This window comes from Cibotium barometz, chromosome 22 (assembly GCF_041138505.1).
Source record: "Cibotium barometz isolate CiBa-2024 chromosome 22, ASM4113850v1, whole genome shotgun sequence".
Classification (NCBI taxonomy): Eukaryota; Viridiplantae; Streptophyta; class Polypodiopsida; order Cyatheales; family Cibotiaceae; genus Cibotium; species Cibotium barometz.
The window spans coordinates 902,109-914,129 of record NC_141067.1 but is presented as its reverse complement, the minus strand read 5'-3'; the positions used below and the strand labels follow the sequence as shown (position 1 = coordinate 914,129).

At 43.6% G+C, this 12,021-nt stretch overlaps 1 protein-coding gene across 4 annotated transcripts in view; it reads right to left on the bottom strand.

Moving 5' to 3' along the window:
- Positions 1-11,353, bottom strand: part of LOC147626142 (long-chain-fatty-acid--[acyl-carrier-protein] ligase AEE15, chloroplastic-like) — a 130,546-nt gene extending 119,193 nt beyond the window's left edge. For 2 of the 4 annotated variants that reach the window (XR_015268557.1, XM_086816248.1), the window contains exons 1-2: positions 10,823-11,262; positions 10,509-10,715 (exon numbers count right to left, since the gene is read on the bottom strand). Coding sequence is in view for 3 of the 4 variants with exons in the window: in XM_086816248.1 (XP_086672374.1) it covers positions 10,509-10,715; positions 10,823-10,963 (348 nt within the window). In the remaining variant the exon portion in view is untranslated. Of the gene's footprint in view, positions 1-10,508; positions 10,716-10,822 lie in introns of all 4 variants that reach the window. The other 2 variants (XM_086816249.1, XM_086816250.1) reach the window with 2 other exon arrangements.
- Positions 11,354-12,021: the final 668 nt, after the last annotated feature.

Genomic DNA, 12,021 nt, shown 5'->3' with positions numbered 1-12,021 from the left:
ATTTGGAAGTGCCAAATTCAAGGGGTCACTCAAGTGCCTCGCGAGATTCTAATGCATCACAGGGAAGGCACAAGCCCCTTGAGAGGCTTTATGACAATGTTTTGTTGGGACAACCGTCCTGTGGAAAAGAGCCTATGCATGAGGAAGAGCCCAATGCATTGAGTGCTGAATTGGAACACATGAAAAAGCTTTTGCAGGCAAAGAAGCAAGAGCTGAAATTTTTGCACAAAGATCCTCATGTACAAAGTGTCATTGAAGCAAAGAAAGCTAATGCTATGGTGGATATGACCTTTGAGTCCATGGCTCTTGAAGTGGATAAGAAGACGAGAGTTGGCACTCTCCTATTTCTTCCGAAAGGGTGATCTCAAAGAGGGAGAGGATGGGGAGTTAATGTTCAAGAATCCACCTCGTTTGAAGCCTAGTGACCCAGCATCTCAACGGTTGAGACCCTATGTGCACAAGGAAGAGGTGTCAGTCACTTCTCGCCGTGCATCTACTCCACATATGGGACAGGAGGAAACAGGTATGTGTATTGGTACCAGTGGAAGACAAGATGGCCAAGTGGATTCAAAGCATGTATCTCATGGTGAGAGTGGTCGGCATGCAAGCCGAAAAACTTTGCCCATTGAGTTGTCTCATAGTGAGAGTCGAGACATTGCATTATTCAGGGAGGTCACGTGCATCTGGGCCACAGGTTCATAGAGCACATGTCACTGTGCCTCATGAGACACCTTTGGTTGCTCATGAAGCCCATGCAGAGAGGATTGTCTCGTTGGATAAGGGGAAGGGGAAGAGGGAAGAGCATCAGTCACATGCCAAAAAGCTCAAGGAGTTTAAGGCAGGTGATAAGTCTGTCATGTTTGATGCCTTTATGGCGACATCTAAGGTGCTAGCATTTGTGGCACAATTTGACATTGCTTTCAGTGATGAGGACTTCACCAAGAAGTTTAAAGTCCGCCATGCAAGCATGTTCTTGAAGAAGACAGCCACACATTGGTGGATCACCAAAAAGACCACCAAAGATCCCATTTGCACTTGGAAAGAGTTCAAGGATAGGTTTTATGCCTAGTTTTTGCCTCCAAATGCGGAGTAAAGTCTCACGCAGAAGTGGGATAGACTTAAGCAGAAAGACAATGAGACTGTGCAACAATATGTGAACAAGTTTTGGAAGGTCTTGCTTGAGGTTACTCCCTTCATGCATCTCTCCGAAGATGAGAAGAAAAGGAAAATTCGCTCTGGGTTGCAACCAGCCTATCATTTGGACATCGAATTGCACCCGAAACACACCCTTCGTTAGCTCATAGCATCTGCTCTTGCTACTACGGAGCCATTGGTGCTTAAAATTAAGCAAGATAATGGAGGTTCCAAGGGCAAAGAGAGGGTTGTCCCAAACCTACAAAAAGGTGGACAGCCACCTAGAAAGAACTTTCGGGAAGCCCAAAAGGGAGGTAAAGCTGAAAATACCTCATCTAAGGACAATGGGATAAAGAAGAACAAGTTTGGCTTGACTCCCAAGCAAAGGGAGCAATATGCGAAAGAGGCTTTTCATGTGGTAGCAAAGAGCACATGTTTAGGCAATGCCCAAACCGGAAGCAAAAGCAAGAGGACAAGCAACCTAAGGTCAATGTGCATGCCGTTCCCGATGTGCAAGGTACCACTGAGCATGATGGCAAAGAGAGGGTGGTATGCAAAGCTTGGGAACAAATCAAGGATCAACACACCTTGTTTATGTTTGATGATTATGCAACGGATAACTTCATCTCTACACACATGGCAACCGCCTTGGCATAGAGATTGGGGACATGGAGCCCAAATTGAGGCAGAGGCCACCTTTGTTGGCAAAGAGGTGCAAGGTGCTCCTCTTATTGGGAAGTTGCACATACACATACAGGGTTATCTAGATCATGAGCACTTCTTGATTGCTCCTTTGAATGGATGTGATGTATTGCTTGGTAAGCCATGGCATCATAGGCTTGAGCCCCGCAAAGAGTAAAAAACAAACAAGAACACTTTTTTGCATAGAGGCCGCATGCATGTCATTGATGCTGGCAAAGAGGAGGATTCCATCCTAGTTGTATCACACATCCAGATTAATAAGGCAATGAAAAAGAGTCTTTCCGCGTACTTGGTTTTTGTTCATGATAAGGTGGAACAAAGTAATGTGACTGTGCATGTATTGACTCAAGATAGGCTCAATTTTCTTAATGCATATAGAGATTGTTTTGCCAATGCATTGCCATGAGAGCTACCTCCTGAGAGGCCGGAGAATCATCGCATAGATCTTGTGCTAGGTAGTTCCCCTCCTAACAAACCCGCATATCGTGTGAGTGCCGCACAAAAGGAAATCATTTAGCAAGTTAATGAGCTTTTGGAGAAGGGTTTGGTTCAGCCAAGCTCCTCACCCTTTTGCTCTCCCATGCTTCTTGTGCCAAAAAAAGATGGATCATTCCGTCTGTGCATGGATTACCGAGCTCTAAACAAGCTCACCATCAAGAATCGGTTTTCGATTCCGCGCATAGATGACATCTTGGATCAACTTGATGGTTTGGTTTGTTATAGCTACATCAATTTGAAGAGTAGTTATCACCAGATTCGTATGGTACCCCAGGATGTCCATAAGACCGCATTCAGGACAGCTTTGGGTTGTATGAATTTTTGGTGATGCCTTTTGGCCTTACCAATGCCCGACAACATTTAACAATATGATGGACAGGATCTTTTAAGCCCCTCATGAATTCACAAGTGTATTCTTTGATGGCATCTTGGTTTTCTCCAAGAATGAGCAAAAGCATAGGATTCACTTGGCCACAGTGTTTGAAGAGTTGCGAAAGCATAAACTCTTCATAAATGCCAAGAAGAGTAAGTTCTTTCTCTTAGAGATACACTATTTGGGACACATTGTATCCAAGGAGGGTGTAAGAATGGATCCTGCTAAGGTCGAAACCATTCGGAATTGGCAAGAGTTACATAATGTGCATGAGGTCCGTAGCTTTCTTAGATTATGCTCACATTACAAGAGGTTCATACGGCATTTTGCCAAGATTACCTCGCCATTACATGAGCTTACAAAGAAGAAAGCCACTTTCAAATGGACCCAAGATGAGCAAGAATGCTTTACCAACTCAAGGATGCTATCATATGTGGTCTATATTGATCATTCTGGACTTGCAAAAGCCATTCACGATGGAATGTGATGCATGTGGAAATTGCATAGGAGCTGTCCTAAATCAAGAGGGTCATGCAGTGGCCTATGAGATCCGTATATTGCATGATGCAAATATCCATATGGACATTTATGAGAAAGATCTCTTAACTATAATTCATGGAAAATATGAAAGCATTATCTTCTTGGAGCTGAATTTATAGTCAAAACCGATCACTAAAGTTTGAGGTACTTTCTATCTCAAACAAAGCTCTCGGAGAAGCAAATGAGAATGGCAAATTTCCTTTCTATGTTCCATTTTCAGACTATACACACTACGGGAAAGAAGAATGCAGTGGCAGATGCCTTGTCCAAGAGGCCATATGTTGCCATTTCAGTGGCCTCACATGGGGACTTGACTACCATGCATGATTTGTACCATTTGGATGCTAATTTTTGCCATTTTGGGCTGATTTGATGACTGGTCACACATATGCCTCTTATGTGATCAAAGAGGGTTATCTCATGAAGGATAACTGTTTACGTGTGGTGAAGGATATGCATCCAAAGGTTATAGAATGTCAGAATCTACCTTATGCTGATCGTAGAGGTATTTGACCTACGACACGCATGATTGAGAGAGATTTCCTTTGGCCGAGCATGCATGAGGACATAGAGGCTTATGTACGCACATGTATCACCTATCAAAAGGTGAAATTTGATAGGCAAAAGCCTCCAAGTTTGCTTCATCCTTTGCCTATTCCCCCGCAGCCATGGAAAAGCATTACTATGGACTTCATAATGGACTTGCCTAGATCCCCCCAAGGGAATGATGCTATTTGGACCATTGTGGACAGATTTAGCAAGCAAGCTCACTTCTTGCTAGTCAAGAAAACCATTAAAGCCGATCATATGGTGAAGCTTTTTCTTGCTCAAATATTTAAGCATCAACCTGATGAGGAGGAGGCGGCAATCTTCATGGAGCTCTATAGTGAGCTTGTGGCAGCAGATACTCGCAGCACCAAGAGTCAGCATGGACGGGACCGAGCAGTTGGAGTTCATAGGTCTCCGCCTTCGACATCGGCAAAGGGTGGCCTTCGCACATATGTGAGGTGGGGATCCTCGAGCTCCAATCCCCGCCTTCATGATGATATTCCATTGCCCCCTCATGATGATACCCCACTGCCTAGAGAGCCCTTGTTTGATGATGACGGCAACCTACTTAGCGAGAATGATCCCCAGAGTGTCTCGTCCACCTTCGAAGAGTCCTCTTCAGAAAACTCTCTTGATGGACACTCTAGTAGTGATCATGTTGATGATCATGCAGATATTGGTGATGATGTAGACTTTTGATATGTTATAGCTCTCTAGGCATTGGGCATCTATCTCCTTCTAGCCCATTGATGATGTATTGTAGTATGTAGTATCATGCATGTACGCATGTTGGCGGTCGCCCATGCCATGAGTTTTTGGCCTATCCTTTTGTAGCAATTTTGTACTCTAATGGCATGATGACATTATGTTCATGGTTCTACTATTTTGTAACTTCTTGTCTACAATTTTTAAGTTTAGGAAGTATTTTTTTTTTAAAAACGTACTAATATCATACCATACCTTAAAAAATTTTAAGGTACCAATTAGTACCGTATTTTATCGTACCTTTCGTACTAACGAAGCCTGTTTATGGCAGAGTGGTCTTGCCACCCATCCTTCACACAAAGGATGAGATTTTTGCAGCTGATGAGTGTGTGCGTGATTTGGATGTAGCCTTTGCTCAAGTGCGGAGAGCCATTGCAAGGTCTCAAGACAAGCATAAGGACATGCAAGTCAAGGAAGGTAATTGGGTCTTGCTGAAATTTGAGAAAGCTAGACTTCAGAAGGAACTAGGACGAGAGGGCTCATACCCTAAGCTTTCTACTCGGTATTATGGACCCTTCAAGGTGATTGAGGAGATCAATGAAGTGGCTTACAGGCTTGCCTTACCCAATCATTGGAAGATTCACAATGCCTTTCATGTGAGTCTTTTGCGGAAGTATACGGGGCCAGATCCTGAGGAGCCTGTCACAAAAGATCCGGCAGAGGTTGATGACCTTGAGCAGATCCTCCAACCAGAGCAAATTGTATTTCACAAGGAGAGAAAGCTACCAAGTAGAAAGCTTTCCACCCAGGAGACACCTTGTGTCACGTGCACCCTGCACTAGGGTACACACTGACAATGGCATGATCTTCAGTGCAGCATTTGTACAGAAGTAGAACCTTTTCTAGGATTATTTGTCGTACGCGGTGACCGCATTGTGAGCCCTCAGTCTAGGGATAGTCAGGCACGAGCTACGTAGGTCAATCTCTAAGCTTTAGAGGTCAGTCAGTTGTCAGTCCTCTTAACCTACTTGGAGAAAGCATCATTCAGGAGCATGTATGTGTCAAGCTTAGCATTAGATGCATGTAAAGCATTTTAAGTGCATTCATATAGTAGGGGGCCAGCCCTAAGGCCAGCCCCAGCTTAGCTAGCCTTGCAAAGACAACCAAGGCCTTGCCTCACAGTCGGGCAGCACCCGACTAGGTATTGTTGGCAGCCGACTGTGCATATGGGCAGTCTTGAGCATTTAATGAGCTAGCCGACTGGAGGTACAGTACCCGACCAGCATTTAATGCTGGGGCCGACTAGCTTTTCATAGTCATGAGGGTACTTTCAGCAGCAGCTGACTTGGCTTTTCACAGTCGTCGGAGGCTTCATGCATCAGCCAACAGCCTCTTGAGGCAGCCGACTGCTGATTGAGGGGGTATAAAAAGCATGGCCTTATTTCCCCAAAGCATATTCAAGTATTCAGCAAAAAACAACTACAGTTTGCAGCATCCTACGCATCTCTAGGCAACAAGGAGGATTCACTTACATCTCAACCAACATATGTGCAGTCCTTCAGTCATCTGGACTTACATCAGTGGCCAAGGAGAGTCTTCAGAAGAGCCTCGGGATAGCTGGATACTTTGCCGACTTTTGGGCCTCCTCATCCTTGCATTGGGCATTCATATCATTTGTACTCAGCATTGTACAGCATTTCTCCAAAGAATAATATAAACAAATACTCCTACTTGGGGGGGGGGCGCTTTCAGTGGGTATTGGGACCCAATCCGGTGTCATCTTCTACATTCTACATTCTCTACTCTCTCCCTACTCTCTAAAGTTGATGCTACATATTCTCACCACATAAAGGTATAAAGAAGGCCCTGTTGCGCGTTATCACAATCAACCTTAGTGCATGTGACACCTTGTGAAGTTTAAGAATTATTTATCCATTGATGCAAAGTGGGTAGATGAGGATTACTTTGTTGATTACCCGCAACTTTTGCAGGCGTATCTTGAGGCTTTTTAGTTTAGGTCAACTGTTTAGAAGGCGGGACCATTTGGCCGCACATTTTGTCCATCTCCATTTCTGGTGCCACTTCTATGGAACTATCACTCCATAGAGCAACTAGATTTGTGCCATGTTCACATGAGGCCAGGCCGCTGTCTCATGTAAAAGAGCCAGTTACTTTGTGTCACATGGACGGCAGCCAGCCTCGTGCCACCCGTGTAACCAAGATAGTGTCATATGGAGGGGAGCATGTATCATGCCACCCGTGTATAGCCAGGATAGTATCTTGTCCATGGGACTGTCACTCCATGGAAGGACCCGTGTTTGTATTGCGTCTTACCTATGGGATTGTAACTCCATAGGAAGGTCAAGGTTTTCACATTCTGTCGCGCCAAATTCGTGTCCGACCAGAATGTCTTGTACAAGTTTCATGAAAGAGAGATTTCATCCATTACATGTCCACATGCATCCATCTTTGTATGCTGGACTTGTTTTAACTTTTCGCGTGACTTGTTTTCATGTGACTGTGTGCTATTGTCATGTGCATGATTGCCCATGGACATATCCTGAAGCTAGTCCAGAAGGGGACAGCCACAAAAAGATGTAAGAAAACCAGAAGTTAGGAGCATGCTGTTGTTTTGGCTAGTGTGGACTAGGAGAAGGACAAGAAAGATCCTGTCGGCTGTACCAGAAGACCTGTCGGCTGTACCAGAAGACCTGTCGGCTGCAAGAGAAGCTATCGGCTGTGCAGGAGGGGCACAAGTCGTGAACTGAAGTTGCATTAAATGCCCAGTCGGCTGGCCAACCAGCAATCAGCTAGCACTCCTTTTGTCCAAGGGCCTATAAATAGGTGCATGTGCTCATTGATAGATTCATTCACTCCACTAGGGAGTGGGTGCAGCATTAGGACTATTTTGGGGTGTTTCCACCTTTTCATGCAACCTATGGCTGTAGAACCTAGGTACCTTTTTGTACCATATGAATATACTGAATTTCCAGCTCTCTCTTTCTCTCTCTACTCTCCCGTCTCTCTACGTTTTTGCATCAGCATGTTCTAAGTGGTGTATAGGGCTGAAAGAAGACTCTCAAAGCTTCCGCGTGTTACAGTTATGTTGTGCCAGTGCATTGGACATGGACGCCCTCCAGTGTACCATGGGTGTGCCTAGATGCTGATACGTTGGTGTGGCACATGAACAAGTGGTAAGTATCCTTTTTGACCCATTATCTAAAGTTATATTTATAACTTATGCTAACCTTTGTATTTATAAGGTTATGTGTTTACATTCATTAAACCATTGGCCATAGATAATAATAAGTGTGGGTGCCCATTGGCCATAGATAATAATAAGTGTGGGTGCCCAAAGTTCATTTGAAGAAAGTCTAGTGTAAACAAAACTTGCCATGTAAATTAAACAAGACAGGGGCCACGTAAGAGGAAAGCGTGGAAAGCAACCTTCGCCAACTCTCTCTCTCTCTCTTTCTCGGGACTAGCATGAAAAAGGCGACAACCTGTAACTCAGCAGGTATCTCAACCCGTAAATCACGTATCTAGTCTGTACATCGTACCTGCTCTATACAGCCTATGCCCACCCTGCGCAACATGGTTATTGCTCTGTACAGCAAGTATCTGCCCGAACCAGACTCTACCTAATCCATACCAGCCTGTAGGCTATATCCTGCAGCTCATTCCACGTACCAGCCTGTAGGCTATATCCTGCAGCTCCACGTGGAATGAGCTTTTCTTGCAAAAGTGTTCTCTCTCTCTTCCTACTAACGGAACTCTTGAGGATGCAAGAGTCAGGGTGCTAGAGGACGGGACAAGAGAGCGGAATTGAAGCTAGGAGTGTTTCTCTAGGATAACCGGCTATCCTGTCACCGTGGTTGAGCACTTTGCCAAGCGTTAGTACGAATAGGTACTGTCACCGTGGTTGCTAGGCGTTAGTACAGGAGTACCTATTCGTACATGGTCCCGGAACACCTCCTGTACCTATTCGTGCATGGTCCCGGAACACCAATTTTGTGCAAGTGTTCAACCCACGAAAGGTGAGGATTACCCGAGATTGGTCTTCAATCAACGGAATTCTTCACCAACAAATACAATGTTTTCGTATTTGTATTCACTCCATGTTTTGGAGAATCTGGTTCTCAAGCCCTTGAAACTTGTAATCATCAAATACTCCAAGAAATACATTCTGTATTGAGAAAGGGGGGGGGCCTTTCCGGCCCCAATGGTGGTGTCAAGTTGTGTATGGGCATTTTCAGATTTGTAGTTGCTTATGTTGTTCATTAATATCAAGGTTAAGTGATCTAAGGTTCTGCATTTGTTTTCCGATTATGGTTGGTCCCCCAAGGGGAGCATTTGCACATGAGTGACTAAATCAACTCATATATACCTAGAAAGTTGTACTAACTTTCCGGCCTCATGTATATACCTTTGCACCATACCATTGATCGTGCAACCCACCAATAGCTCTTTCTCAAAGCCATGCTGGTTCCACCTATGGTACATGCGTCCCTACGAGAGAAAAGTTCTCTAGAACAACTTAATATGCAAGAAAGTAACCCATGTTGCTCTCCACCAGGTACCCATAAGTACCTCAATCCGATCATAAGATTTCCACTATCAAAAACCCAAATAATCAAGGGCTTGACTGAGACTTTTTCCAAATCGGATCATCAGTAGACCCTACTGCTTCTCCACGTCTTTCCATCAAAAACTCCGAAACTGGCCCTAGTTACCATGGCCCTATGGTACATGTGTCCCTACGAGAGAAAAGTTCTCTAGAACAACTTAATATGCAAGAAAGCAACCTATGTTGCTCTCCACCAGGTACCCATAAGTACCTCAATTCGATCATAAGATTTCCACTATCAAAAACCCAAATAATCAAGGGCTTGACTGAGACTTTTTCCAAATCAGATCATCAGTCAGTAGACCCTACTGCTTCTCCACGTCTTCCCACCAGAAACTCCCTTTCACCGAAACTGGCTCTAGTTACCATGAGGCCCTATTCTAATTAAATAGACCTTTCCCCGCAAAGATGCAAAAAGAAATAAATCTCCAACCTGAGTTTGTTAGGAGAACTTTACAATTCTCTTAAGGTACAACAGAGACTTAATTGCCAACCTTCTCTCCTTGTCTTGATCTCCTCTCTTCCACCAGAATCTATTCCTATGGAAGTCTCAAGTGGAGGTCCCACGACATGGACAGGAAGGCTTGCAATAGATAAGAACTCCCAAACCCTGGTGTGAGTGGAAATATTTATGTACCAACTAACCACCTAGGTTGGCAGCTTAGGTTCAGCAATATATACTAGGCAAATCACAATCATTAAGGGTTAGCTAATCATATATTCTGTTGTACTCGATTCCCAGTACTATTCAGTACATTTCTATTACTGAGTCTTAATCAACTTTCTCCATCATTCGTACTTTGTTCTATGTGCTCATTTGATTCGGTAACTTTTGTCACTGTGATTCCCCACTTCTTTATTGCCTCTTTCATGTTTCACATGCAATGAGACATGCATAATTTAAAAAAATGGCTACTTCTACAGTGACCCAAAGCAAAGGATTCAAACACACTTATATAACTAGGCTGCTATTGTGAGGACATTCTCTTCAGAAACAACATGGGAAGAGTGGCACTCCTAAAAGGAATGTGGATCTGGCTGGCCATTGGGACCTAAAGCTGATGCATTGTGCATGTTTTTATCTCTCCCTCTTTATGCAAAGCAGCATTAGAGCATTTTTCAAGAGCTTGAAATTGGCATCAACCCAAACCATTGGATAAAAGTAGACGTGTATATGCTAGCAATTCACCAATGCCACAAAGCCATCAATCTTTGTCCATGTAGAGAGTGTGTGGGCAAGTTTGTGTGTCATGTTCGGTAAAGTGGTAGTCTGCCTTGTGCAATTCTAGATCGGTTGAGTTGATCAATTACATCGAAATAGGTTTGCAATCCTTTGACAATCATAAACTTCATTTCAAAAAATCATACAGTAGCACTTACTTGTTTGAAAGTCATGTCCATGGGAGGATCATGATGAGGGTCCACAAGTGCAATTCTATCTCCATATTTACTTGCAGTGCTCCTCCATATGTCTGGAAGTGTCCTCCATTGAGTTGGATCATCGACAGCACCATCGATCCCCTCCGGGTTAATGGTTCTCTCCAGAAGAGGAGAGTATTTCTTCACATTTTGGGCTTTTTGCAGAGGCTGCAAATGAGGATCACAGATTTGGTAAAAACTGAAGTGACGAAGTGCAAAAAAAACACACACACACAGAGGCGTGTGTTTTCGGGATAAAAACAACAAGCAACTACCTCGATTGTGCAGCGAGTAAGCCTCAAAAATCCTGGCCTGCTGATCTGTAAACTGATTGAATGCTTGATGCTGCTGCGAGTGATGATGCCTTTTTTGTGAAGAAATTGTACAGGTGGAATTACACTGGCAATGGTCGGCATTTTTTGTGTACGCTTTGCAAGTTGCGTACCTGCAGGCAGATGCCACTGGATCAACAAGGCTCTTTAACCCAATGCGGGACTAACAAGGCTCTTTAACTGGTGGGGAGGGGGTGTGTGTGTCTGTGTGTGTTTTGGGGGGAATGCAGGCCCCTACTAGGAGTGGGCGAATCCCACGAGATGTAGGATTTACTTACAAACAAAGGCTCATTACAGACCTGGGGGACAACCCTACAAATCTCCTCCGCCCCCTATTCTTCTCGTGCCTGCACTCTCTAGATGTGTCGAGCCTAATGGACATTAGGCGCAAAGGGTGATAACTTCAAACAAGACGTTGGGATTTCATTCACTTAAAGATAAGAGGCAAATCTTAACTTCAAACGTGTTTTGCCCATTCTTTTTCAAAGGTGGTGTTCTTAAAGTAGGTCTAATTGATTTGAATATTCCTTTGTAAAATTAGGTCTTAATTTCCTTCCACAATAAGGTCTTAGCTTCAATCGTGTGTCGTTGGCATTGGTTTTAAAAGGTTGTTTAATTGTTGTTGAATATTTCATTGTAAGGTAAAGGGGGTTGGTAGGTTCAACATGGTGCTCACTCTTCCTTCTAATAGAAAAACATTTTCTCAAGGTCAATTTTGGCATATTCTTATCATGTCAAAATTGTGGTACAAGATATGGGCATAATGTTGATACTCTTATGCAAGTTTTCAGGCTCACTTGTGCACTTATTTGTGTGTCTTTGTCCACCTAGAAAACTACTTCAAGCACAAGATGCTATCAAAGATTACATTAAAACTCTATTCATTATGCAATGCCTAGTGTTACCACTCCGATTAGCATAGTCTCTCCCATCCTACTTTTGTAAGGCACTTTAGCATCTTACCTTTATGTAACTGAAACGTATCTTTTGTAAGACAGTGTTGGAATATATAAAGCAGCCTTAATGCCAAATGGGATAAGTCTCAAACTTTATGTATACACTTGCTTAGGCTCTAAAGAGAGTGCCATGGACTATTTTTAAGATATGACCAACCAAATGTTAACACTGGCCACTTGTATATA